The following is a 25,541-nucleotide window of genomic DNA, read 5'->3' on the forward strand; positions in this document are numbered from 1 at the left end:
AATTTAAGTAACAGACCACTCTTGGTTCGTGAGGGATGCTTATCGTTTTTCACTAGTACACATCTATTTACAGTTTTATGATTATTTCCTTGGAAAATATCAAGAGCTTGAACAGCATACATGTTCTTAAGGCTTTTGGTACCCATTGCTTAAGTGCCTGACAGAAAAGGTAACATCAATTTAAAGGTCTACCTACGTGTACAGAGTGCACCTTCTCCCACCTTCCATAGCCCAAGGTGTTAATCCCATTATAATAATACTAAGATGTCAGAAAGAGCCCGGGATAACAAATCAAAATACAGCTTGGTAGAAATAATAGCTTACAGTACTTTCTATTTGCCAGGTAGCATTCTAAGTTCTCTACATATATTAACTTATTTAATAAAACAACAACAGTCTTTGATGCAGGTACTGTTTTGTATTTATTTTACAGATGAGGAAGTGTTGACCAATAGCCTACGTAAGCCTTTAAGAATTATGTGGCAGAAGCATATTTATTTCTAGGGAAAGATGTTCCAAGTATGCTGTTAAGTGGAAAAGCAAATCATACAGTTCCCTGTGGAGTTTCATCACATTTTCATAAGAAAAACAGTGAACTTATGTGTCCAGTCATAGGGACGAAATCTGGATATGTTACAAAGTGTTAAAAGTAGCTCTGCCTGCTGATTGAGCTTCAGGTGATTTTTTTTTTTTTTTTTTTTTTTTTTTTGCGGTACGCGGGCCTCTCACTGCTGTGGCCTCTCCCGTTGCGGAGCACAGGCTCCGGATGCGCAGGCTCAGCGGCCATGGCTCACGGGCCCAGCCGCTCCGCGGCATGTCGGATCTTCCCGGACCGGGACATGAATCCGTGTCCCCTGCATCGGCAGGCGGACTCTCAACCACTGCGCCACCAGGGAAGCCCCAGGTGATTTTATTTATTAATTTTTTTATGCTTAGCTTTATTTTTTTCCTACACAAATATTATAAGCCGTCACCTCTGTTATTTGACATAGGTAGAGTTCTGGAAGGTGGAGCCAATACAGTCAGAGAAAGAAATACGTGTTAAATTTTGGCTAGCGGAGGATAGGCTTTTGTTCTTTGCAGATGATGTAATTGTCTGCCTAAGAAACCCAGTAGAACTAACTGAAAAACTATAAACACTAATAAGAGAGTTAAGTAAATTGGTTACAAAATAAATGTACAAAATCAGTGGCGTTGATGTTTATCAGCAATATCCAGTTAGAAAGATACAATGAAAAGCAGTTCTCATTTATAACAAAATAATTTACAACAAAAAAATTGCAAAGTACTGAGGGATAAGCTTAATAAGTGACTATCTGAAGAAAGGGACAAAATTTTATTAAGAAACAAAAAAGTTTGAATAGGGCTTCCCTGGTGGCACAGAGGTTAAGAATCCGCCTGCCAATGCAGGGGGTACGGGTTCAAGCCCTGTTCCAGGAAGATCCCACATGCAGCCGAGCAGCTCAGCCCGTGCACCACAACTACTGAGCCTGTGCTCTAGAGCCTGCGAGCCACAACTTCTGAGCCCGTGAGCCACAAGTACTGAAGCCCGCACGCCTAGAACCCGTGCTCCACAACAAGAGAAGCCACTGCAGTGAGAAGCCTGCGCACTGCAATGAAGAGTAGCCCCAGCTAGCCGCAACTAGAGAAAGCCCGCGTGCAACAACGACGACCCAACACAGCCAAAAATAAATAAATAAAATAAATTTTAAAAAAATACAAAAAAAAAAAAGAGTTTGAATAAATGAGGAAAAATAATGTCACCGCACTGAGAAATGATTCCAGAGTTCATTTTGAAGAGTAGATGACTGAAAGTGATACAGACGAGAGACCTCCAGGTTCCCGTGGATGCTTCAGTGTAGTTGCAGGCTGAGGCTTTAGGTGGCATAAGAGACCTGAGGATGCCAAGAGTCAGCAGCCTGGACTGAAGGTACTGGTCCAAGGTTGTGGAGACAATAGGTATTGAAATCAGGACTGTGGCCTGCTTCTGACTCATCTTCTAGGACCCTTTCCCCCTCAGAGCGTTATTCTTGGTTACTGAGTGAGAAGCATACTCCAGATTCAGAGCCATAAACATCCATCATTTTGTTACCTTTACAGGTTCTGGGTCCCCGTTTGGGGACTAGTCTTTATTTTACCTTGACATCACTAACTTTAAAAATGAAAATGGGGGGGGCTTCCCTGGTGGCGCAGTGGTTGAGAGTCCGCCTGCCGATGCAGCGGACGCGGGTTCGTGCCCCAGTCCGGGAAGATCCCACATGCCGCAGAGCGTCTGGGCCCGTGAGCCATGGCCGCTGAGCCTGCGCATCCGGAGCCTGTGCTCCGCAACGGGAGAGGCCACAACAGTGGGAGGCCCGCGTACTGCAAAAACAAACAAAAAAGTGGGTATACCCATGCCCGAATATAAAACTGTTTTCTCTTAAGCAAAAAAGGGCATGTTTCTGTAAATACCTTAATCAAAATGAAAGATATTGTCATACTGATCTTTTTCAATTGGTTTTATGTTTTCAGAAACTCTGTTTGCTTGTAGCTACTTTGAAAATATTTCTTACAGTTTTTAAAGAACATAATCTACAGATTTTTAAAGTACATTTATAAGTAAAGGTTATTTTTCATTTTGATTAAGAAAGTTTGGCTACAATTACCTTTGAAACAGAAGACTAAGAAATGTGATTGTCCCCATTAGAATTGAAATGAAGATTAATAATGAATTTGTTATTTGGAAGGAGATTTGGCCGTATATGCACGAAATACAAATGTTTTGCCTTTCAGGATAAACAGTTTACCAACGATCTCTGCTTTGAAATTTAATGGTGCCTTGACCATGGCAGTTGGAACATCCACAGGGCAGGTAAATATGTTTAAGTGGAAACTTCACACTTCATTTACTAATTCAGGGGCGTGTATGTATCATGGGAAACATCCACATGTCTGTTCACTGTGGGAACAGAAAATGAAGCATTGTTGTTTTGGCCAGAGTGGAGAGGGTACTCAGAATGCTGTGTTCCTTTAGTACCTTGAGAAATTCCGGTTCTGGCCTGAATGGCTGGTGTGAGAGGCTCTCGAGCTGAAGCTGCAGCGGGGTATGCCTCAGGTGTCCTGACTGTGGTTTAGAGCAGCCTTTTCTAGAGAGTGTGGAGTGGAGTTCCGTGGTCACACAGGTTTGGAATGCTCCAGATTTCTACTCTGTGAGGTTTATAGTGCATTTAAATATCTATTGAAAGCTCGGAGAATTCCTGCAGACAAAAAATGTGTTGAGTAAGTATTTCCAGAATGTATTAGCCCAAGGAACCTTTTTTTTCACCCGGCACCATCACCCACATGCAGTGCTGTGCGTGGTCAGTGGGACATACCTCAGCAAACGCTAGTCTGAGGAGTACAAATGAAATAGCTTCAGGGATTTAATTTCATCTTTTCTCTCTTTCCTTCAAGGCAGAGCCCACACACTTGTAAGTCTGTTCTGACCTCAGCACAGGTGTGAGCCCTGCTTCCAGTAGAGTTACTGCCTCTGTCATCTGTCAGCTGGGACTGAGATCCAGCTTCACCAGGCCCCTTGCCTGTCAAGACAGGGCTCAGAAGAGACCCCCCCCTCCCCCCGAAAGTCATAACTCTGCAACTGCCGTCTGTCTTGAATCTACCAGGACTGTCTTCATTATGCTTCTTGTTCTTGTTTCTGTCAGCCGCTGTGACAGTGCCTGGTACCCAGTAGGTCCTCAGTGTATATATTTGTTGAGTTCATAAATGACACAAATTCTTGTGGACTTCCCTTTTGATTCCTTCCTTAATATAGCTAAGTAGTTCTCAATCTTAGTGTGCCTAAAAACTGCTCTCAGGGTTGAATTCATAAAACCATATACTGGAAGGGTAATTTAAGAGATTTTTCTGGAGTATTTTTTGCTGGCTGACTTTAGAATCTTTGTACCCTGAGTGAGGGGTGTTCACTGTGTTGATAAAAAAGGTAATGAAGCAAATGGCAGCCGTTTTTCTAAGTTTTAAAAGTTTCAAGATAAAATATTTAGTTCGTTTAAACAGAAATAACTTTTTTTCTTTTTAGGTTTTATTGTATGATCTTCGGTCTGATAAGCCATTGCTAGTTAAGGATCACCAATATGGGCTGCCCATTAAATCAGTTCATTTCCAGGATTCTTTAGATTTGATTTTGTCTGCTGACTCTCGAATTATCAAAATGTGGAATAAGAACTCAGTACGTATTTTTTGTTGTTAACATTACTTACTATTTGCCTATTTTCCATGTAATGTTTCTTTTCTTTCTGTTGCCTTTTTTGAGCATTGTGGGTTCTCGAGAAAGAAATATCAATACTAAGCATCCGTTTGGGCGCTTCATTGGAAGTCGGTTACTTCGGGATAGATAATATTCATATTCAAAGTAGCCAAGATTGTTTTCTTCCTGTTAAGAAGTTTTCCTCATTTGCTAGAACAGGCATGCATTTTTACATGTTCAGTTAGGTAGAGAGTAAATCATGGTTTAAAAAAATCTAGAGAGTTTCTAGAGAAACTCCCTAGATTTTGAGGCTGTCTTACAACCCTTGGAAGGTTTTTATGAGCTACTACTAATCTTTCCATATCAGTATTATTATACATCTCAATTTCATACCCTTTCCGCATGTCAAACAATTGGATTTTAGATATGATACCTTTACAATAATTTCTTATAGTGTTTTTCTTAAAAACAATATTTTCGTGAGAATATTTGATGTTCCCTGCCCTTCTGAGTGTCATTTAAAAGGTAACAAAACCCTGTGTTGCTGGTTTTATTCTGGTTTCTGTTTTTGCTTTTTCATTTTAAAACCTAAGTATTTTGAGAGAGTAGTAACAGATTAGTTCATCAACTGGGAAGAAATTTATTCAGTGTAGCAGTTGCTTTTAAGAGTCTTTGCGTTTATTGATTTCAAACAGCATCTTTAGTCAAAAAGTGTTACTTCAAAAAAAAAAATCATTTTTGAGGTGAAGTGGGTGGAGGCCCCAGCAGCCTCAGCATTAGTTACCGGAGGGCAAGCGTCGGTCTCTCCTGTGAGGGCTGCCCGCGTTTAGGGCAGAGGTGCCACCAGCAGCTCCGTCATGGTTCAGCTACTGAGCAGAATCCCTGCCTGCTTGGACCATTACTTTTGTTTTTTCATTTTCATTTTGTCAACTCTCAAAGTATTGACCTTACTTAGCTCCCTTTCTTTTTTTCTCTGGATGTGCTGTGGAGGTTCAGAGTTATCCTTGGGGTGTGTCCCGTCTCTCCAGCCCTGTTACCTTTGCAGCTCCTGAGACTCTGTTAGGGAGAAGAGGAAGGGCTTCCGGCTTTTCTCAATTCCTGGAAGAATTACCCTGACGATTGCCCGGGAACCAACTATGCTGCTTTGAGTTAGAGGGTTTTGAGGGCTTTCTTAGGAAGATACATGGTGTCTTAGGCTGGAATTTTCTCTGCTCTTTTCTGATAATCCAAACTAGTTTACTTTGAAACAGTATTTCTTTTTAATACTACAAATGCAAACATTTTATTTTTGAAAGGTCATAGCATACTGGGAAAGTAGAAGTTTCCCTTGACCTGGCTTCCATCCTACCTAATGGTAAACTTACCAATTTGGACGCATCCTCCCAGGCCCTCTAACTGCTGCATAGTTTTCCCCAACATGGATTTCTATGAACTGTGGCCCCTTTTCTTTTTTGTTCCATGCTATTATTCCCATTTCACCTTCCTTTTTCCTTCCGTTTTTCCGTTTTTTTGTTTCAGGGGGCACTTGAGACGAAAGGGAGGTAGCCGTGCGAGTCCCATTGTCTGTCTTCAGTTAGAACCTGGCTGCTGTTTTTCACTGGGTGCAAAATTAGTTTTTTAACTGCTGCCCCCACTTTGCCGTGGAGCCTCTAATAATGGGTTAATAAATGCAAGAGCTGGCAGACATTTTCAACAGCAGTTCTTGAAATCATGTTGTAGTTGCTACAGTAAGTTTTATTTTGGTGTTGTTGCAGTGACTAAATACGTCCTCTTGACCAACACCCAAATTACTTGGTTCTGCTTGACTTGCTTTCCTTGTTTATCTTTCTCATCACCTTTTTCCACTCCCATCTACTTACTTTCTGTCTTTTTTCTTTTACTTCTTTTAATTTTTAAAACTATAGTATATTTCCTCCCACGTTAAAAAAAAATTTACCCTTTGCTATGTAATAGCTAACACTTTATGTATTTATAGGATTTTTTTTGTGAGTTATTTTATATTCATCATCTTACTCGATGCCCCTCAAGTCCTCGTGACGCAGGTATGGCAGATACCATCCTCATTCTGCCTTGTTGACCGTCTCTTCATCTTTGGTTTCTTTGAGGACAGGTTTACCTAGGGTGTGTTTTCCAGGTTATATGAGAATTTTTTAAAGTTGATGTACAACTTTATTTTAGACTTTACCCTTTCCTGTTTAGACATTATCTTTAAAAGTTTATACTCATTTTCCCAAGAAAGTCACTTCTCCCCCCGAGCCTCAGTTTCTTCCTCTCTAAAATGAGAGGATTTGATAAATTGATAAAACAGATTCTCTAAGATTGTTTTGAACTTAAATTCTGTGATTTCAGTTAGGTGATTTTATTTTTTCACATCAGCAGGGTGTAGTGGAGTTATGTCTCCAGGTTATTTTCTGTGTATCACATTGCCAAAAGTTGTCTTCCTTTAACTATTTTAATAATTCCTTTTTGCTTACTCTTTTAGGGAAAAATATTTACTTCCTTGGAGCCAGAACATGACATTAATGATGTTTGCCTCTATCCTAACTCAGGTATGCAGTATGTAGCAACGGGGCATTCTGCGAGATGAATCTAGGTTATGCTTTATAGGGTTTTAAACTCATTTTATTTCTTAAGACAGGGTTTGGCTTGGTTGGGACAATTCTTGGATATTGTATTTACTTGAAAAATTAAGAGCAGGAAGTGGCGTGGATGATGGAGAAGGTGACCCTCTCAGTGACTTAGGCCTCAGCCAGCCTAGCTATTAGTAGAAACTGGTAGCAGTCCATAGGTCGGTGGCAGGTGAGGTGCTATGTAGTGTGCGCTTTAGCTGTTTTATGTGATTGGTAATCGTGTGTAGGGATTTGGAGGAGGCTGGAGCTCCCTGATGATGATACACAGGCTCATAAAGCCGTGGGTTTCGTATATCCTGTGTTGCAGGCTGTTCAGTAAATTACCTGGCAGATTTTAAGGTTTAACAATCCCTTCAAGGCAAATCTGTGAAGAATTCTGGAAAATGAGAACACTTCCCACTCTCAAGCAGGGTTGTATTCTGAGGGCGGACGTACACAGATAATTTTGATGGAGGGATACGAGGCAAAGCAGGAAGAGTTCTGTTATATATGTACAGATGGCAGGGGAGAGAGAGAGAGAGAGAGAGAGAGAGAGAGAGAGGGAGAGAGAGAGATCAGCTGAAGCAATGAGAGGAGATCTTTGAGCCTGGGGTGCTGGGTGGAGTTGGGAGGTGAGGTGATCGCCATGAGGGGACAGTGTAAGAAGGGCAGGAAGGATGGGCGGGGGCACAGCACGGTGCACGGAGGAGCTCTGGGAGGAATGGGGTGGGAAGCAGGTGGTGCCCGGCTGGTGCGGACCCAGGAGTGAGCTGCTGAGTGGCTGGGTGCTGTTTGTGGTCAGGACCTACTCAGACCCTGCTTCCAGAGGTGGTTCTGTCCACCAGGTAAAAGGTAGATCAGTTTTGAACTAAGATGAGTAGGAAGTGATACTCGGAGCCGAGATTGGGAGCACAGGAGAGAGAGCACATTTGGAGAGAAAGATTATGTTTTCTTCTTTGAGCCTTTGAATATGAGGAGGCAGGGGGCAGTGGCAGCGTCTGGCAGAGGGTCTCCAGCCTGGCCACCCCTAGGATCGCCTGGGAGTGTCTTAGAAGTATGGCTTGCTTGGCCCCACACACATCAGGGGTACTGACTCGGCGTCTGGGGGAGAGCCCCGAAATGAGTTACTTTTCACATGCTTCCCAAGTGGCTGTGAAACCCCGTCCTGATCCACAGCCTCACCCTGGGAGCCACGTCCCATGCACAGTGAATAGTGTGGTCTCGAGAAAAGCAGGTCTGCAGACGCCAAATTCTTTATTTTTTTAATTGATTAATTAGGTTATTTATTTATTTTTGGCTGCATTGGGTCTTTGTTGCTGCACGCGGGCTTTCTCTAGTTGCAGTGAGCGGAGGCTACTCTTCGTTACGGTGAGCGGGTTTCTCATTGCAGTGGCTTCTCTTGTTGCGGAGCACGGGCTCTAGGCACACGGGCTTCAGTAGTTGCGGCGCTTAGGCTCAGTAGTTGCAATGCACAAGCTCTAGGGTGCGTGGGCTTAGTTGCTCCGCGGCATGTGGGATCTTCCTGGACCAGGACTTGAACCCGTGTCCCCTGCATTGGCAGGCGGATTCTTAACCACTGCGCCACCAGGGAGGTCCCAGGCTGTTGGATTCTGTATGGGTCTTTTCTAGTGTCGCTACACATAGCATTCCCTGTAAGCCATTTTGTTTTCTGTTAAGGTGTAAAGTTTAATCCAAACATTAGGAACTACTTTGCTGTGCCATTTGGTGGGAAGTACTTTACCTTGGTTCTTTGATTCCTGATTAACAGAGAGAAACCTTCTTGACTTCCTTATTATATTATAATAAATAGTGCATCAAAACTACATTTTATCTATGTGTCTGAAGCTTAAAACTTTCCCCCTTAAAAATGATGGCGAACTTTGTATAGACCTGAGCACTTCATGGTGGGAACTGCTCAGTCACTTTGCCAGTACAGACAGCCTAAGTGTTTTGCAGATGGGGAGGCTGGTCTTTCTGATACTTAAGGTGCCCCGTCTGGGAGGGTCAGGGACCACAGGCCACAAGCTGACTCCGAGGGTGCCTGGCTGCCAGTCTGGCTCTTCTGCCGTTCGCCGTGTTGTGAGCACCTCACCCATTTCAACCTGTAAAACGAGTAGAAAAGGGAGCTTTTCTTTTCCCCATGTGTTTACCTTTTTCATTGTGTTTATTTTTAGGAATGCTTCTTACTGCCAATGAAACCCCCAAGATGGGCATCTATTACATTCCGGTAAGTGATACAGAAAGGAGTTATGATAAAAATAGGACAAGAAAAGATACTGTATTTTTAAGCTGGCTGTGTTGAGGGACTTTGGGTCTGCATGTGGCTGTGTAAATTAGACACAGTGGCTCACTTGTCAATTCCCTGTGCTTCCTGGAACCGGTAAAATAATGCTTAACCATTGTTCATGGGAAACTACTTAATATCCCATTAAAATAGTAGAAATTTGTCTTTATTCTACATTTGTTTTTTGTTTCAAAGCGTTCCAGAATCTTAAACTTTCAGCTCTTAGTGATCAGGAGATCTAATCCTCTAAAATAAAAGTCTGGTTCTCTTCCAGTCATCTCTTTGTAGTTTGTGTCTTTTAAAAATGAGTTTATAGGGCTTCCCTGGTGGCGCAGTGGTTGAGAGTCCGCCTGCCGATGCAGGGGACACGGGTTCATGCCCTGGCCCGGGAGGATCCCACATGCCGCGGAGAGGCTGGGCTCGTGAGCCATGGCCACTGAGCCTGCGCGTCCGGAGCCCGTGCTCCGCAGCGGGAGAGGCCACAACAGTGAGAGGCCCGCGTACCGCAGAAAAAAAAAAAAAAGAGTTTATATAAAAGAAACTATCTTAGATTGCCATGATCAGTGATGACATGCAGTTTGCAATCTTGTGCCATTTTTTCTTCCTTAAAGAATTCTTCTGTTACGTTTGCCAGAAGCTTCCCTACCTTTACCCAAACAGAAAAGTTTGGCATTAGATTACGGTTAGCAAACATCTCCTTTTCTGAGATTTGGGGAGGAGCGTGAGGGGTGTTGAAGATCAGATCTTTAGGGCAGTGAACTCTCTATAATCACTGTTAGCCTCCCGTTATGAAGGTTCTTTATATTGATGATGGGTTTTTGAAATATCTCAACCATGTGTGTATTTCAAAAAAAAAAAAGTATTCTGTTGATGTTCACTTTCTGTGGTTTCAGGAACCTGATATGTTGTTGAAAGCACTTTGAGATGTTTCTTTTGATTGATAGTGAAATGAAGACTATTCAAACAGCAACTTTTCCGTTTTCCTAAATTGTCATTTGTTCCTTTTCTCCCCGGAGTCTCACAGATACTGCTTCCATATTCCTGTTAGTTTATATATCTTTATCTTCATCTGATCAATAAGTGATTGTATCAACTGTGTGGCAGACACAGTGCTATAGGTTGGCAGTGTAGCAGTGTACAGGGTACTGCCCCTTTCTTCAAGGAGTTCATTATTAGGGAATAAAACAAGAAAGTAGACAATTTTCAGTCAGTGTGATGAATGCTGTAACAGAAGTAAGGAACCCATCATGGGGCTGGAAACTGGTGGGAAAAGTGGAGGATACTCGGAGAAACCTTCCCAGAGGAATTGATTTCCAGGGAGAGACCAGAAGGCTGGTTCTGTCTCCTGGATGAAGAGGGTGGGGTGCAGAATGGGAGAAGGGTCTTGGAAGTAAAGGGAACATTGTGTGCTAAGATCAGGGAGAAGATAACACACGTGGCCGAGCATGAGCGCTTGAGGATTGGCGGTAGCTCAGGCTGAAAAGGTTCTCCGCAGCCAGGCTCTGATGGTCTTGGAGGCCAGGTGTGACGGTGCAGGGCAGGCACTCCTGGAAAAGATGTAAGTGGGAGAGTGCTGTGGTCAGATCTGCATTTTTGAAGGATTGTTTGGGCTGCCATCAGGAGAATGGATTAGGTAGGGTCCAGTCCGGAAGCAGCAAGAACAGGCTGTGGCGATCTACAGGAGAGGTGCTGGTCCCTGTGTTACCTTGGCCAGGCCTCCCTTTTTAGTATTTGGAGCTTTGGGGGTCCTGGGGTAGTTTGAAAGAAGTCTGATCTGTTGGGCAGTGATTTCAGAGGCTTGTTATCCATGAATAGCCAGGTGGTGTGTCCGGAGGTGTCCACTGATGAAGACTTGTGTCGATCACGAGAAGAGCCTTCCCTCGGTCCGGTGTTAATAGTCTTCTCGCAGCGTCAGCCCCTCTTGCAACGTCAGGAGAGGCAGAATAAATCAGCTTGCCCCTCCCTTTACTTCTCCTGGCGGAGGTCTCTTTCCGTCTTCCTCTCAGGAGTGCTTACTGTGTTTTGATTGTCAGCAGCTGCCTATAAGGCGTCGATGTCTTGAATGGAAGAGCCCTTCCTCCCGTCAGAAGTGTGTAGAATCCGCCAGAATCTGAGATGGAGCGTGGAGGCCGCATGGGGGGTCTGCTCAGCTGGTCAGCAGTCGTGGGCTGAGAGCCCCTTGGTGTGGAGCCGGGGAGGGCAGTTCTGAGTACTTCTGCGGGAAGGCTGTGTTACCAGCTTGTGCTAAGATGGTGGCAGTGGGGGCAGAATTGGAAAGATTGTCAAGGTTGTAAGACAGGCTTGGTCATTGATTGGATGTGAGGAGGAAAGGAGAGGAAAGAACCAAAGATGACAGCTGCTTTCTGCTTGGTAAACATGCAGACGAGGAGGTCCCTCCCTGAATCCAGGAGGAGAAACGGGATGATAGACTCTTAGAACTGGAGGAGACCCTTATTCCCTTCTGCTTCTCTGGGTCTATTTCTCAGAGTGGGCTTTTTTGTTCCAAGTTCTGGGAACTTTAATTTGCACGTGTGAGAGGGGCTAGATGCTGGCCAGGTGGTGAGAAACTGCTTTCTTGACAAACGTTAGCTTATCTTACAAGGTCTTTTTAGTTTCAGCTCTGTAGCTCAGATTTAACTTGAGCGCTGTGGAAGAGAATCCAGAGGCTGCTCCCCGGTGACTGTGCATCGCGGACAGCGAGAGCAGAGTTGCTCTCATGCAGCTAAGCACTGTGCTGCAGCTGGTACGTAAGTGGTCCTTCCTGACCTGCCTTTCTGCCCTGCTGCCTTGCACGGAGTGAGGTTTTCGAGTGCCGCGTGTCTTTACTTGGAACCTATTCTTTGTGACACTCCTTCAAAGCAGAGAGAGCCCAGGGGTCTGAAAGCCTGCCATCTTTCATAAGATTTTATCAAACTCACCAAGCTGCTTTGGCACAAAGGTTTATTTGAGGCCTATAGGAACATAGAAGTGTGTGTTTAATATATAATTCATGCCCAGTATGGGAGGTTGGGACTGTGATTTGTATCAACATCTTATAAACCAGGTCCGAAAACTCTTTTTCCCTGCTTTGGGGCTGTGCTAAAAATGAAGACAGCTTAATGTTCTTTTATTTAGCTTATTAATTTTTGCCTTTCTACCTGATACCATCTTTCTTGAATACTTGAAGTCTTTTTAGATTAAATACAAATACTGATTTATATACCCTCTGCTACTTACATATCCCAATAACTAACTAGTCTTTTATGACCAAATGGATTTTCTCCAGCCCTTTCCCCATTTTCTCAGTACTCTCTTTTTTTCCCTCTCGGAGACCAGGATCTGTTATTTTGTCTGTTTGTTTTTTAAATTCCAGGGCCTAATTCAACGGCAGCTTTCAGGACTAATGCCAGAAGTAGTTTTTCAAGTTTGGTTTCCTCTGAAATGTAATTTAATCGTAGGTTAGTTCTTCATAATTAACACCTTTGGCAACTGTATAGACTCCAGAGGGAATCCAGGTCCTGTGGCACCCAGCCCCAAACCTGCCAGTGTGCTGCGTACTGTCTCTGTTGGAAATGCTCCTTGGGCTCCAAGCCCCCGTGGGTCAGTGAGCTCCAGAGACCACTCATGACGGGATAGTTGATGGCTTGCGTGTTTGATAATGTGTATGGATGCGTAAACTTGGGAAAAGAGAGTTATTATTTGTTTAGGAAGCTATTTGAATTAGAAGAATAAAAGTCAGTTGATTAAGGATCTATGGTTTGGTTTTTTTTTTTTTCCTGAACATGTGAATTTAAGCCACTACAATGATTATATGCAATGTCACTGAACCCATCTTTCAGTATTGGCAGTTAGGTGTTTTATTTTAAAACATTTTCTTAGGGGAAAAAAATACTTGTTTTTATTTATTTATTTTTGGCTGTGTGGGGTCTTCGTTTCTGTGCGAGGGCTTTCTCTAGTTGTGGCGAGCGGAGGCCACTCTTCATCGCGGTGCGCGGGCCTCTCACTGTCACGGCCTCTTGTTGTGGAGCACAGGCTCCAGACGCGCAGGCTCAGTAGCTGTGGCTCACGGGCCTAGTTGCTCTGTGGCATGTAGGATCTTCCCAGACCAGGGCTCGAACCCGTGTCCCCCGCATTAGCAGGCAGATTCTCAACCACTGTGCCACCAGGGAAGCCCAAAATACTTGTTTTTATTGAGATGTTTTTATTCTTTATAATGAATCAAAAAACTATATTAAATATTTTAACATTTACTATTTAATTTAAAATTATATTTTAAATTTGGAAAGTACTTTTGGAGCCAGAGTACCTGCAAATAGGGCAGAGTTAAAAGCATAAAGGGTTATCTTTAACTTGCACCAGTGCTTCTGTTTCTTTTAAGAAAATAGCACTTGAACTTATCCGGCATAATGCATGTTTACCTCCAGAACTCTGTCTTTGCAAAGAGAGATGACTACGTATTAAGAAGCATAAAATCTCAAGAACGCTTGCTTCACTTAGTTGTAACACACACGCACATATCCTCCCAAAGGCATGTAAAGCCAAAGGAAGTGCAAAAAAAATTAGTGAAGTTTAGTCAAATTTTGTGAAATGTAATAAAAGATTCAGTCTAGTGAATGTCTTTAAGTCTCTTCACTTCAGTGAGTAATCACTCACCAACCCAAAAGGTCTTCAAAAGAACCATGGCCTCCAGATACCATCGCTGGGTTCACTTGCTCCTGTTCAGAGCGGTTTAGTCTGATTTAGATCAAACACCCGTGCTTCAGCCCTCCAGGAGACAAGAGGTCAGTGAGTGCCGCCTGGTTTGGGGGTGGTCAGAGAGGTGCTTTTGAAGTACATTTGTAGTGTTTGGAAGTCAGTTTTAGAGAAGTGCAATGAAAAATTTTGTAGTAGATATATGGATATTTGCATTTGGGCACATTTTGTTTTTGTTGCTCAGTAAACAGTTAAAAATGCGTATCATAACCTTTTCACTGGTGTTTTTTTCTCTATGGGCTTTTGTGACTGAAACAAAGAAATTTAGATATGAACAATTTTGACTGTTCTGTCTGTGGTGAATTGAACTTGTCAGCCTACTTCTAAACTCAGCCACTATATTAGATTGTCCATTATCAAGGTATTTCTGTGGCCTCCCTCAGAGATGCCCTCTTTTTTTCAAGGCCAGTATTTCAAATATTACTGCTTGGTATGTTTGGCATAATTTTCCAGAAGGCTTAAGAACATAGTTATATAGTGCTTTCTAACAATTATTCCTCACCTTCACCATAGATAACATATTTTTATCAGCTGTCCAAATTGTAAATATGTCATTTTAGCTTAACGTTAGATTTGACAGTGTCTTACAGATATTTTATGTCTCCTTTTTATATAGCTATTATCTTCTCCATTTTAGTTTTAAAGTTTAGGGTTAGAGACTTGGTCTTCTTTTTTTTTTTTTTTTTTTTTTTTTTTGCGGTGTGCGGGCCTCTCCTGTTGAAGAGCACAGGCTCAGCGGCCATGGCTCACGGGCCCAGCCGCTCTGCGGCATGTGGGATCCTCCCGGACTGGGGCATGAACCCGCGTCCCCCGCATTGGCAGGCGGACCCTCAAACACTGCGCCACCAGGGAAGCCCTTTTTTTTTTTTTTTTTTTTTTTTAAATGTTTATTTATTTTGGCCCAGGGTCTTAGTTGCGGCACATGAGATCTTTAGTTGTGGCATGTTGCCTTCTTAGTTGCAGCATGCGAACCCTTGGTTGTGGCATGCGTGCGGGATCTAATTCCTTGACCAGGGATTCAACCCCGACCCCCTGCATTGGGAGTGTGGAGCCTTACCCACTGGACCACCAGGGAAGTCCCTTGGTCTTCTTTTTGTCTGATGATCACATCACACACCTGGGGGCAAAATGGTGAATGACAAATTTGTCCCACAATCTCTAGAAACAACGCAAACAGCAGAGAGAATTTTGGCCAACAGAGCAGGTTCTGCTTTTCCTGGAGAGTTGGACACGCTTTCTCCTTTAAAGTACATCTCGTATGCAGATCACTTAACTTTATCTCTAGTTAACGTTGGACACAGTTGACCAGGCTGTGCCTAGCTTCTAGAACACAACATTCTCTTGGTTCTCCTCCCATCGCCCAGTCGGCCCTTCCAGTTGGTCTTCTTTGGTGGCTTCTGCTGGCATGGCCCAGTGCTTGGGCCTCAGCTCTCTCCCCTTGACCCAAATGTTAGTGAGCCCTGGGGCTTAGTGCTTGTCTCTTTGTTTATTCTCCCCCAGGGAGTTCATCTGTCCCTATGCTCTGTAAGGCACCTGCGTGCTGCTGACTTGCAAACTTCTGTCTCCAGCCTTTCCTTCCTCTTGGAGCTGCAGAGGTACATATCCACTGGGCTACTGGACTTCTCCACCTGGACGTCTACTTGGTGCCCTGTGTTAAGGTGCCTGCAGCAGAAGTCTTGATCCCAGCTCTCCACCCGCCCCACCCCTGCCTGTCTCCCGTTCCAGCAGAGGCAGCGTTGTCTCCTCAGTTTCTAGGCCCAGAGCGCAGGCACCCCCATGTTTCCTCCCCCTCCCTTTACGCCTCCTCGTGCAGTCCATCCGAATGTCACATCAACTCTTTTTCCAATATTCGTTCAAATCCAGCCATTTTCAGTACTTCCGCTCCTGCCACTCATCTGGATTACCTTAGTGGCCTCTTAACTGATCCTTCTTCTTTCACTTTTGTCTCTCTTGCATTCTGTTTTCCATACAACAGCCAGGTTGATTTAAAATATAAAAATAAAAACAAAAATCAGAGTCTATCATTCTTCCTAAACCTTCCAAAGGCTTATCATTTTGCATAGCGTAGCATCTTAACTCCTATCGTAACTTAAAATGTCCCACAAACAGGAAAAGGCTAAAACACCAGAGTCTCCATTTTCTCTCACCCATTAGAGACTAGATCTCTGTAAACCATTTATCCATTTACAGGGATCACCAGATGGTTAGAGCATAAGACCAAATCCCCAGTCATTGCTGCCAGCAAGGGGGGATAACTTATAGGCCATAAATTAACCAAAACCCAAGCACAAAATTAGTAGAGAGGAAAATTAAAGTTAGAGAAACAGAGTTACCGAAGTCCTGCTGCCCCTTTGGATTCATATGGAGCCAAGAAGAAAAGCTGCACTTGGCTGTGCTTCTCTGGTGATGGAGTTTCCCTGACACTGTCAGGTGAATCCATTGTGCATCTTGGTGAGACCTCTAAAACTGTTACAGGATAATTTTCAGAGAAATGTGAAGTCATGACTTTCACATAGATATCAAATGAATACGTGTTGAAAATTTCATTTAACTTATTAATTAAATAAGGGAATCAGGTACATGTCATCAAAGGTGAAGTCTAAAATAGCACCAATTTACGTGGAATAAAGTGATATTGAATTGGGAATGTGCAAATAAGTAGATAGGCCTTTCCGAAGTTATGGAGGGTTATCTGTCCAGGACAGAATGCATTTACGTGACTATAGACAATTATCTTGCATTGCTGTCAGTTACTTGCAATTTACAGAGTTGTAAAATATATCCCATGGAGTCAGAATCAGATAATCTCTAGACCAGGAGTTTGGCAAACTAAACACGTAAGCACCAGCTGCCTGTTTTTGTAAATAAAGTTTTACTGGAACACAGTGCACGCATTCATTTATCACGTGGTGTCTATGGCAGCTTTCTGACTAAAAACGCATAGTTATGTAGTTACGACAGAAAGACCCCGTGGTCTGCAAGCCCTAAAATCTCTACCTGGTCATTTAAAGAAAAGTTTGTGGCCCCTACTCTAGAGTATGCGTAGCTTTCCATTGAACACAAAAGCTTCCTATATTTATTTACTTATTTGTAAATTTATATAAATAATAAATATATGAATACATTTATAAATAATAAATGTATATCTTTCCTCATTATAATGTAAAACATGGACACAGGGATATTGTTGTGCTCTTTTCCCTGTTATATTCCCAGCACCTAAAGCAGTGTCTACTATACTGTAGACAATGAATTAATATGTGCTGAAGATTAATAAAACAAATACATATGAGAGTAATACAATGACCGTAATTTGAAGAATCTTGGATAATGTTTGCATGTTTTGACAATGGCTGGATTGCAATGATTTTTAGCTGTTATACCAAATTCAAATTTACCATCTGCCCTTTTCTCCTACCATTAGTGAAATTAAAAAGTGGAGAACATGACTCATAAGTGTTAGACATAGTTTTTATACAGTAGGGTAAGGATCAGTTCCTTCGCTCTGACAGTATGTTCTAATCAGCAGAATCAGAGAATCTTGGGACGATGCAATCATTGTGTTTGGGAATGCTGTCAGATTTCTAAAAGAAATGCCTTGTCCAAAAGATTTAATGGTGCTGTTAAGATGAACTCTTTCCTAGAAAAATACAAAAGGAGAATGTGAAAGTAAGGGCATTTAGCTTTTGTGGTACCTTTTTTGAAATCTGTGGAAAAGTTGGCTTTAGGATGGACTTACGTGTTTTAAAGATTGGAAACAACGCCATTGTTTTTCTTCCTGTGCTTTAGCTGGAGCTGGTGGAAGTCCTGTGCATGCTGCTCCCTAAGATTTGGCTTTGAATCTGGGCCATTGATCCATTTCGACTTGAAGCCAAGGCTGAAGGCACTTAGGTTTACTAATTTGATACCAGAGATTCCCCAGATGTGAGATCTCTTCAGACCACTAGTGTATGTTGAAGTGGCCCTGAATATATTAGTGTCCATGTAGAGTCCTAAAAGTGATGGATCACGTTTTCCTCTAAGATGCTTATTTAAGCAGAGAGCTGTTAGATGTAGTGACAGAAGTAATTTTGTTAGAAATTCCTTTTTTGTTGTTGTTTTGGTTTTTTTAGTTTTTTTAGATTTAGAAATTTCTATTTTCTAGTGCCAGTTGCAACATATTCTCTTGGTTTAGGGAGGTAGTACCAGATGCAAAGAAAACTGTCTTCGGGGGAGTTTGCCGACATACAAGGGATGTACAAAACAGAACATAGGGCTTCCCTGGTGGCACAGTGGTTGAGAGTCTGCCTGCCGATGCAGGGGACACAGGTTCGTGCCCCCGTCTGGGAAGATCCCACGTGCCGCGGAGCGGCTGGGCCCGTGAGCCATGGCCGCTGAGCCTGCGCGTCCAGAGCCTGTGCTCCGCAGCGGGAGAGGCCACAACAGTGAGAGGCCCGTGTACCGAAAAAACAAAACAAAACAAAATAGAACATAAACTGGACAAATGGTTGCTGAAATGGCTTTCCACAATAAAGGGTTTTCCAATGTGCTGCGAAGGAACAGGGGAAGCTTTTGAAGTACAGAACACTAGAACAGGAAGGGAACTTTGAGGTCATCTAGTCTAGCCCCTTAATATATAGGCGGAATCAAGTCATTTGTTCAAGGTCAAATGACAGGTTGGTCACAGAGCTGGATCTAGAAGGCATTTCTTTTTTTTTTTTTTTTTTAAACACCTTTATTGGAGTATAATTGCTTTACAATGGTGTGTTAGTTTCTGCTTTATAACAAAGTGGGTCATAGAAGGCATTTCTTCATTCCATATTACTTATGGAAGGAATTTCACAATTAGTCTGACCTGAGTTTGAATACCAGCTTTGCTACTTGTAAGTATGGTGACTTTGAATAAGTTACTTACCTTGTCTCAGCCTTGGTTACTTGAGCTACTTGTAAGGCAGCTGTGTACAGTAGATACGTCGTCGTTTATCATGGTGCTTGGTGCCTGAGAGATGTTCAGCTGATTGTTACCGTTATACTTTTTTTGCACTGAGTAAAATTGGATGGATCCAGTGTCAAAGCGTATTTATATTTAGCATTATATGGACATGGGCTTTTATGTAGCTTTTAGGAGGAATGTGATACTGAGCACAGTAAAGATACATTGAAAAGGTCGTGACAGAATCGTAGGTGTGAGTGAGGAAAATGACTTCAGAAATACGATTGGAGATTGTTCGGTCTGTGCCAGATCATATAAAATAGAGGTTGAGAAAGAACTATTGAATGCCATTGGTTTTGCCGTTAGCTATTGAAACAGAAAGCAGTGATGAAATCTGGTTGCTCAGATTAAAAATCTGATTTTTAAAAGTGAAGTCCATTTCCCCACATTACATAAACAGAGCACACTCTATAGAAAACATCAAATAAAGATGAGTAGAAACGGCACTCTTCCACCATCCAAAGGCAAACACCTTTTAATATTTGGCTCTATTTTTTCCATTGTTTTAATTTGAAACGTTGATATGGTTTAATATCTTGCCTTTTTCCCACTTAATTAATGTTTCCCCAAATTATCATAAGCTCTTGGAGATCATTAAAAAGTAGGTTTTGTGTGTGAATATAAAAATAATATATAGTTTTTAAAAAATGTTTAAATAGATGAAAAAACCAACTAGTCTCACCAAGTCAGAGGCATTCTTGCTAATACTTCTGTTACAGTTTCTTTGCATTTGGGAACATCTTGGTGGCTATTGATTACATTTTCACTTAAATCCTATAATTACGCTCACTTAGCTTACATAAATTTAAATAGAAGTCTTTCAAGGTGTGGGTGCTGGGGAGCGATGTGGCTCCATCCGTCTCACGCTGCAGGCCTGTGTCTGGGACTGAATTTAAGGTGGAAGATCGTTTCTCAACTAACAGAAATCAGCCCTAATTCTCTAAAGCATCCACTGAGTGTAGTCGGTCACCTTCTCATCTGTGCATTTAGGAAGGTGCTACTTATGTATCATTCTTGGGAGACTTGAGAAAACAGTCGTTTGCTGTGTTATGTGGTTGAGATGAGGAACGCCATTCAAAAAAGGCTGCTTGAATGTTTTCTTCAAAAGATTTTTGTTCCCACTACCTCTCATAGCATTGCCACACTGAGTGTGATTCTGGTAATTTAAGGTAAGGGGTTTTTGGTATGACAAGGCTCCTGGCTGTAAGGTCGCTGTATCTGGTCCTGGTCCAACACCTGAGGCATAGGTGCTCTTTTAGACATACTGAAGGACATCCCAAAGGGATCTTTCAAGTTTGATTACACTTTATTTAGTCTTAGCTGCTTGACTTTAGAACCTGGTCTCTGTGTAAGAGGTTAAACCAATGAAATTCAGAAATTTTAATTGCAGTGAACAGAGTAGGAGAAAGGGAAAGATTTAAAAAACAGGGCTTCCCTGGTGGCGCAGTGGTTGAGAGTCCGCCTGCCGATGCAGGGGACACGGGTTCGTGCCCCGGTCCGGGAGGATCCCACATGCCGCGGAGCGGCTGGGCCCGTGAGCCATGGCCACTGAGCCTGCGCATCCGGAGCCTGTGCTCCGCAACGGGAGAGGCCGCAACAGTGAGAGGCCCGCGTACCGCAAAAAAATAAATAAATAAATAAAAAATATAGTTAGCAAGTTCAGAATGAGAGAGATAGGGCTTAGCAGCAGCATTTGCGAAAAAGGGATCCAGGGGTTTTGTTCACCTTTAAATCAAAGGAATAAATTAAGCAGAATGTTGGCAGTGATTCCACATGTGAGTGGGGGTGGGGAAGGAGGAGGGGGTACAATTGAAAGGGCCATCTTGGAGCTGTTAACATGAATGTTCATTGAGAAACATTTCACAGATTGAGGATTAGAGAAAGATCAGAAAAGAGTTCAGGAATTGTGTTATCAGGCAGTATCTAGAGAAGGCATGTTTTTAGGGTTTAGGAAAAGAATAAAAGTCACCCTTTGTGAGGTAAAAAAAAAAAACAAAACTGATGGGGCATTAGACTAAGGAAAATTTTCATTATTGAGCACTTAAAGTCAGAACAGCAAGTTAGTGGAAAAGTTAGATTCCAAACTCCATGTATTTTCATTACCTTCTTCTAATTAACAAAAAAGGAGAGGGATGAAAAGCAGATGCATTTCTTTTTAGTGAGCTTCCTTTCTAACCCAATTCACAGCAGATCTACTGTAACTGAATTTTATCTTATGCATGAAATCGCTTTATAAGGTGTTGTGTTCTGTTTGTAATTTTTCAGTTATATATTCATAATTGTGAAATGGGAAGTAGGGGATAAATGTCAGGTGGCTAATAAAGTATTCTGATCTAATACAAACACGTTGTTTGTGTCTTTACAAAGGGGAAATGTGGTCTTCCTATTTTAATCTAAACACTTTCAGGCAGTAACATAGTATCTGTGGCATTTTTCTCAACAAAGGAAATCCTCCATTTCCCATCACATTTTATTGAGTCACAAGAATAGCAGACATACGGAAAGCGTTAATGTGTGACACTCAGGAAGTAATTTTCTGAGCATCCTGTCACATTTTCAAAAGTTAATTTCAGTTCCGGCGAGGTAAAAATGAATGTAATTTCCATATGGAAATATTTGACGCACGTATGACATTTATTTTATTATGTTAATATGTTGGATGATATTTATTTTTGCATAAATGTTTACACATCTGGCATGCCCGTTTTCTTGAAAGTAAATAACAACTTCCTATTCAGATGCTAGGTTTTTAGTTCTGAATCAAATATTGACCAAGGATCTTATCTCCCAGCCCTGGTGACGACATGCTTACCAGGTTGGTCTCTTTACCATTCTTGTTTTGGAAGTAAATCTAGTATCCTTTTGTCCTGTTGGTGTGGTCGCCTAGTTGGTGGCGGTAGAGTGTAGTGCTCCCAACCAGGGATTGATTTTAGTCTCTGAGTTAACCTGACTGCTTGAACCCTCTGGTACTTTCTTTGATTAATATGCCCATTACCTATTATGGGGTTTTTTTTGTTGTGTTTTGTTTTTTTTTTTCCTTAAAAATAGAAGGCAAGTTATACAAATAGGCAAGAAATTTGGGCTACATTCTTTTAAAAGGCCCAGCTAATACAGAAAATAAGAAGAAAGTTCTAAGACTTAGACTTTTCTTTACTTTGATTTAGTGTTCTCTCAAATCCCAGGCAAATTTGTCTTCTAATGCACATGTGCTCAGATGTAAGCACCCTGAGGGCAGGACTTTTGTGTGTTTTACTTTTTGCTGTGTCCCTGGTGCCCAGAACAGTGTCTGGTACTTCGTGGGCTCTTGCTGAATACGTGCCAATTTGAAGGAATGAATATTACTGACATTTCATTTAAAAAATTTTATTCTGGGGCTTCCCTGGCGGCGCAGTGGTTGAAAGTCCACCTGCCGATGCAGGGGACACAAGTTCGTGCCCCGGTCCGGGAGGATCCCACATGCCACGGAGCGGCTGGGCCCGTGAGCCATGGCCACGGGGCATGTGTGTCCAGAGCCTGTGCTCCGCAACGGGAGAGGCCACAACAGTGAAAGGCCCGTGTACCACAAAAAAAAAAAAAAAAATTATTCTGGAAATATTTCAAATATACGTAAAGAGAAATATAAAGAGCCCCCATCTATCCATCTCCTTGCTTCAGTATCATGTGCTTTCCCCCCATGCTTTTTTGGGGGGCGGTGGTGAGATTGACTCGTATTATTAGCAGTTTAAATTGCTGTAGAAAGAAGTTGAAAATTGTTAAATGGCAATGAATAATTGATCTGCACATTGGCACAAATCTTTAGTTAGGCTGTGTTTACCTTCTTGAGGAACAGAACATTATTCTTGGTTGGAAAGAAATAATGTGTAAATGATAATAGTGAGACATATTGAAAGGAAGTTTAGGTCTGTTTATGTTTCTCTCATATTTGGACATGGTTGTATCGTTCATTCATTCAGTCATTTATTTGCATGAGTTTACTTTTTTTAGAGCAGTTTTCAAAATGTTCACAGCAAAATCATGTGGAAAGTACAGAGTTTCCACATACCCCCTCTCTCTCACACACACACATACCCCCCCCCACACACACAGTGTACACCACCTTCTCCACTGTCAGCATCCTGCACCAGAGGGTACATTTGTTGTAGTTGCTGAACTGACATTGACACACCATTATCACCCAAAGTCATTAGGGCTCACCCTTGGTGTTGTCCATTCTGTGGGTTTTGACAAATGTATAATGACATGTATCCACCATTATATATCATACAGAATGGTTTCACTGCCCGAAAAATCCTGTGTGCTCCACCCATTCATCCCTCCCTCTTCCCCCAAGCCCCTGCCAACCACTCATCTTTTTACTATCTATGTGGTTTTGCCTTTTCCAGATGTCACATAGTTGGAATCATACAGTATTTAGCCTTTTTGGATTGGCTTCTTTCACTTAGTAATATGCCTTTAAGATCCCTCCTTGTCTTTTTGTGGCTTGATAGCTCATTTCTTTTTACTGCTGAATGCTCTTCCATTGCATGGATGTACCACAGTCTGTTTATTCATTCACCTGTTGAACTTGTTGCTTCAAGTTTTGGCAGTTACAAATAAAGCTGCTCTAAGCATTCATGTGCATGTTTTTGTGTAGACATAAGTTTTCAACTCTGCTGGGTAAGTAGCAAGGAGTGTGATTGCTGCATTGTCTGATAAAAGTATGTTTCGTTTTGTAAGAAACGCCAGAGTATTCCAAAGTATCTGTACCATTTTGCATTCCCACCGGCAATGAAAGAGAATTGCTGTTGCTGTATATCCGTGTCAGCTTTTGGTGCTATCAGTGTTTTGGATTTTAGCTATTCTAATGATGTGTAGTGGTATCTCATTGTTTTAATTTGTAAGTACATTTATTTTTATATTGGTCACTGAAGGAAATCCAGCCCTTTGTTTTTTGTCCTTGTGGGCTTGACTAGATAGTCTGTGTTGACTAGTTTCCAGGCTGAGTTTTTGGGGGAGTAAGGGTCATTGGACTAATCCTTAGTAGGCACCTTTCATGCACCTGCACTAAGGCCTGGGATATCAAAGACATTTTATTTGTTGCCTCGGAGCTTATAGTTTTGTAAAGGAACAAACATTACAGTTGTAGGAGCACGCTAGGAAGCCATCTTTCCATAGGTGGGATAGTCAGGGGGAGTACAGACATTTGAATTGAATCTTGAAGGACATGTAAGAGTTAACCAACAAAGAGGTAGAAAGAAAGGTGGTGGAATCAGGGAGATCTTTCTACACACAGGGAGTTGAAACTAGATGCTAGAGCCTCAGATCTGTTCTGTGTGCCTGGGAGGAGCTTAGGTTTTCCAGGGGCAGGGAGGGGCAAGAAATAAATAAAACTGGAGAGATGTAAGGGCCTTAAATCTAAACCTTTGTACTATGTTAGCATTTTTGCTTTTGATTTAAAGTGGAGCGGCATGCCTTTGAAGGGTTTTATTCAGGGGAGTGCGATCAGATATGGGTGTAGGATTATTCTGCCTATAGGGATTGGGTGGCTTTGGAAGCAGGGGCTAGGACAGATCATAATTGACCAGGAAAGGTCCTGAGAGCGCCCTCTGAGGTAGTGGCAGTGGCTGGTGAAGGAGGAGACAGATAGAAGAGGCGGTCAGGAGGTAATGCCTCCTTAGGGCTTGGTGATCGTTGGGAGTGGGGACTAAGAGGCAGATGGGGCTGAATGAGTGATGGTGCCGTTCACAAAGGTAAAAGCTACAGGTGGTGGAGCAGGTGCTCAGTTGAGTTTTGGAAGTGTTGAGATGACTTGAAGTTTTCTCTCCCAGGTATATGATTTAAAACTCCGAAGCTTCAGATAATGGCAAGCTACTTCCTGGGAGGGCGTTTTGATTTTTGGTTTATCTCTATGGAAAGGATCAAAAGTTGTGAGTGAGTTAAGTTCTTGAATTTTCTGGAGAGAAAAAGGATCTTTTGTCTTTCTTAAAGGTCTCTTCTCAGTCAGTATCACAAATACCAATCCAGATGTTCACTAAGGGTCTCAATCCTGAATTACAGGCTCTGAAACAATAGATGTTTCAGTTTGATGTTGTAGGGGGCTTGTTAATCATTTGGTAACTCTGTCTGTTTCTGTGCCTCTGTCCCTTTGGAGATGTTGTTTATTACTTTAGGAAAAATGCTCTATTTTTTTTTAATCAAACATTGTAAAAATATATAACCAAGGAAGAAAAAGTCCTTCATAACCGCCCCTCCCACTACCATTCTTAACAGGACGGTGCATACTCTTTGCAGAGTCAAGTCAGTTCTCTCTCCCTCCATGCCCCCCCAAACCCCCCAAACACTCGCATGTGCATTTTTAGCAGAATTGGGGTCTCATGCTGCATACAATTTCGAAAGGGGTTTTTGTCACTTAACGATATGTTGTTCTGATCAGATCAGATAAATATAAAGCAAACCCATTCTTTTTAATAGTTGCACAATATTTCATTATATAGATGTCATAATTTATTTGTCTAGTTTCCTATTAATGGATATTCACCACTCGTTTCTTTCAGTTCTCTAAACTAGTGCTGTTCAGTAGAACTTCTCTGATGGAAATATTCTAAGATCTGCTCTGTCCAACATGGTAGCCACTAGCCATGTGTGATTATTAAGCATTTGAGATGTGCTCGGTGTGCGTAAAGAACTGAATTTTAAATTTTACTCCATCTTAGTTCATCTAAGTAGCCACATGTGGCTAGGGGT

General features: G+C 42.2%; 1 protein-coding gene across 3 annotated transcripts in view; it reads left to right on the forward strand.

Moving 5' to 3' along the window:
* NOL10 (nucleolar protein 10) overlaps window positions 1-25,541 on the forward strand; it is a 92,214-nt gene that overhangs the window by 20,820 nt on the left and 45,853 nt on the right. For 2 of the 3 annotated variants that reach the window (XM_065890966.1, XM_065890967.1), the window contains 4 exons: window positions 2,773-2,851; window positions 4,055-4,204; window positions 6,705-6,771; window positions 9,006-9,058. In XM_065890966.1, the coding sequence (XP_065747038.1) occupies window positions 2,773-2,851; window positions 4,055-4,204; window positions 6,705-6,771; window positions 9,006-9,058 (349 nt within the window). The remainder of the gene's footprint in view (window positions 1-2,772; window positions 2,852-4,054; window positions 4,205-6,704; window positions 6,772-9,005; window positions 9,059-25,541) is intronic. The other variant, XM_065890968.1, reaches the window with a different exon arrangement.

Source organism: Phocoena phocoena, chromosome 14 (genome assembly GCF_963924675.1).
Source record: "Phocoena phocoena chromosome 14, mPhoPho1.1, whole genome shotgun sequence".
NCBI classification, from domain to species: Eukaryota; Metazoa; Chordata; class Mammalia; order Artiodactyla; family Phocoenidae; genus Phocoena; species Phocoena phocoena.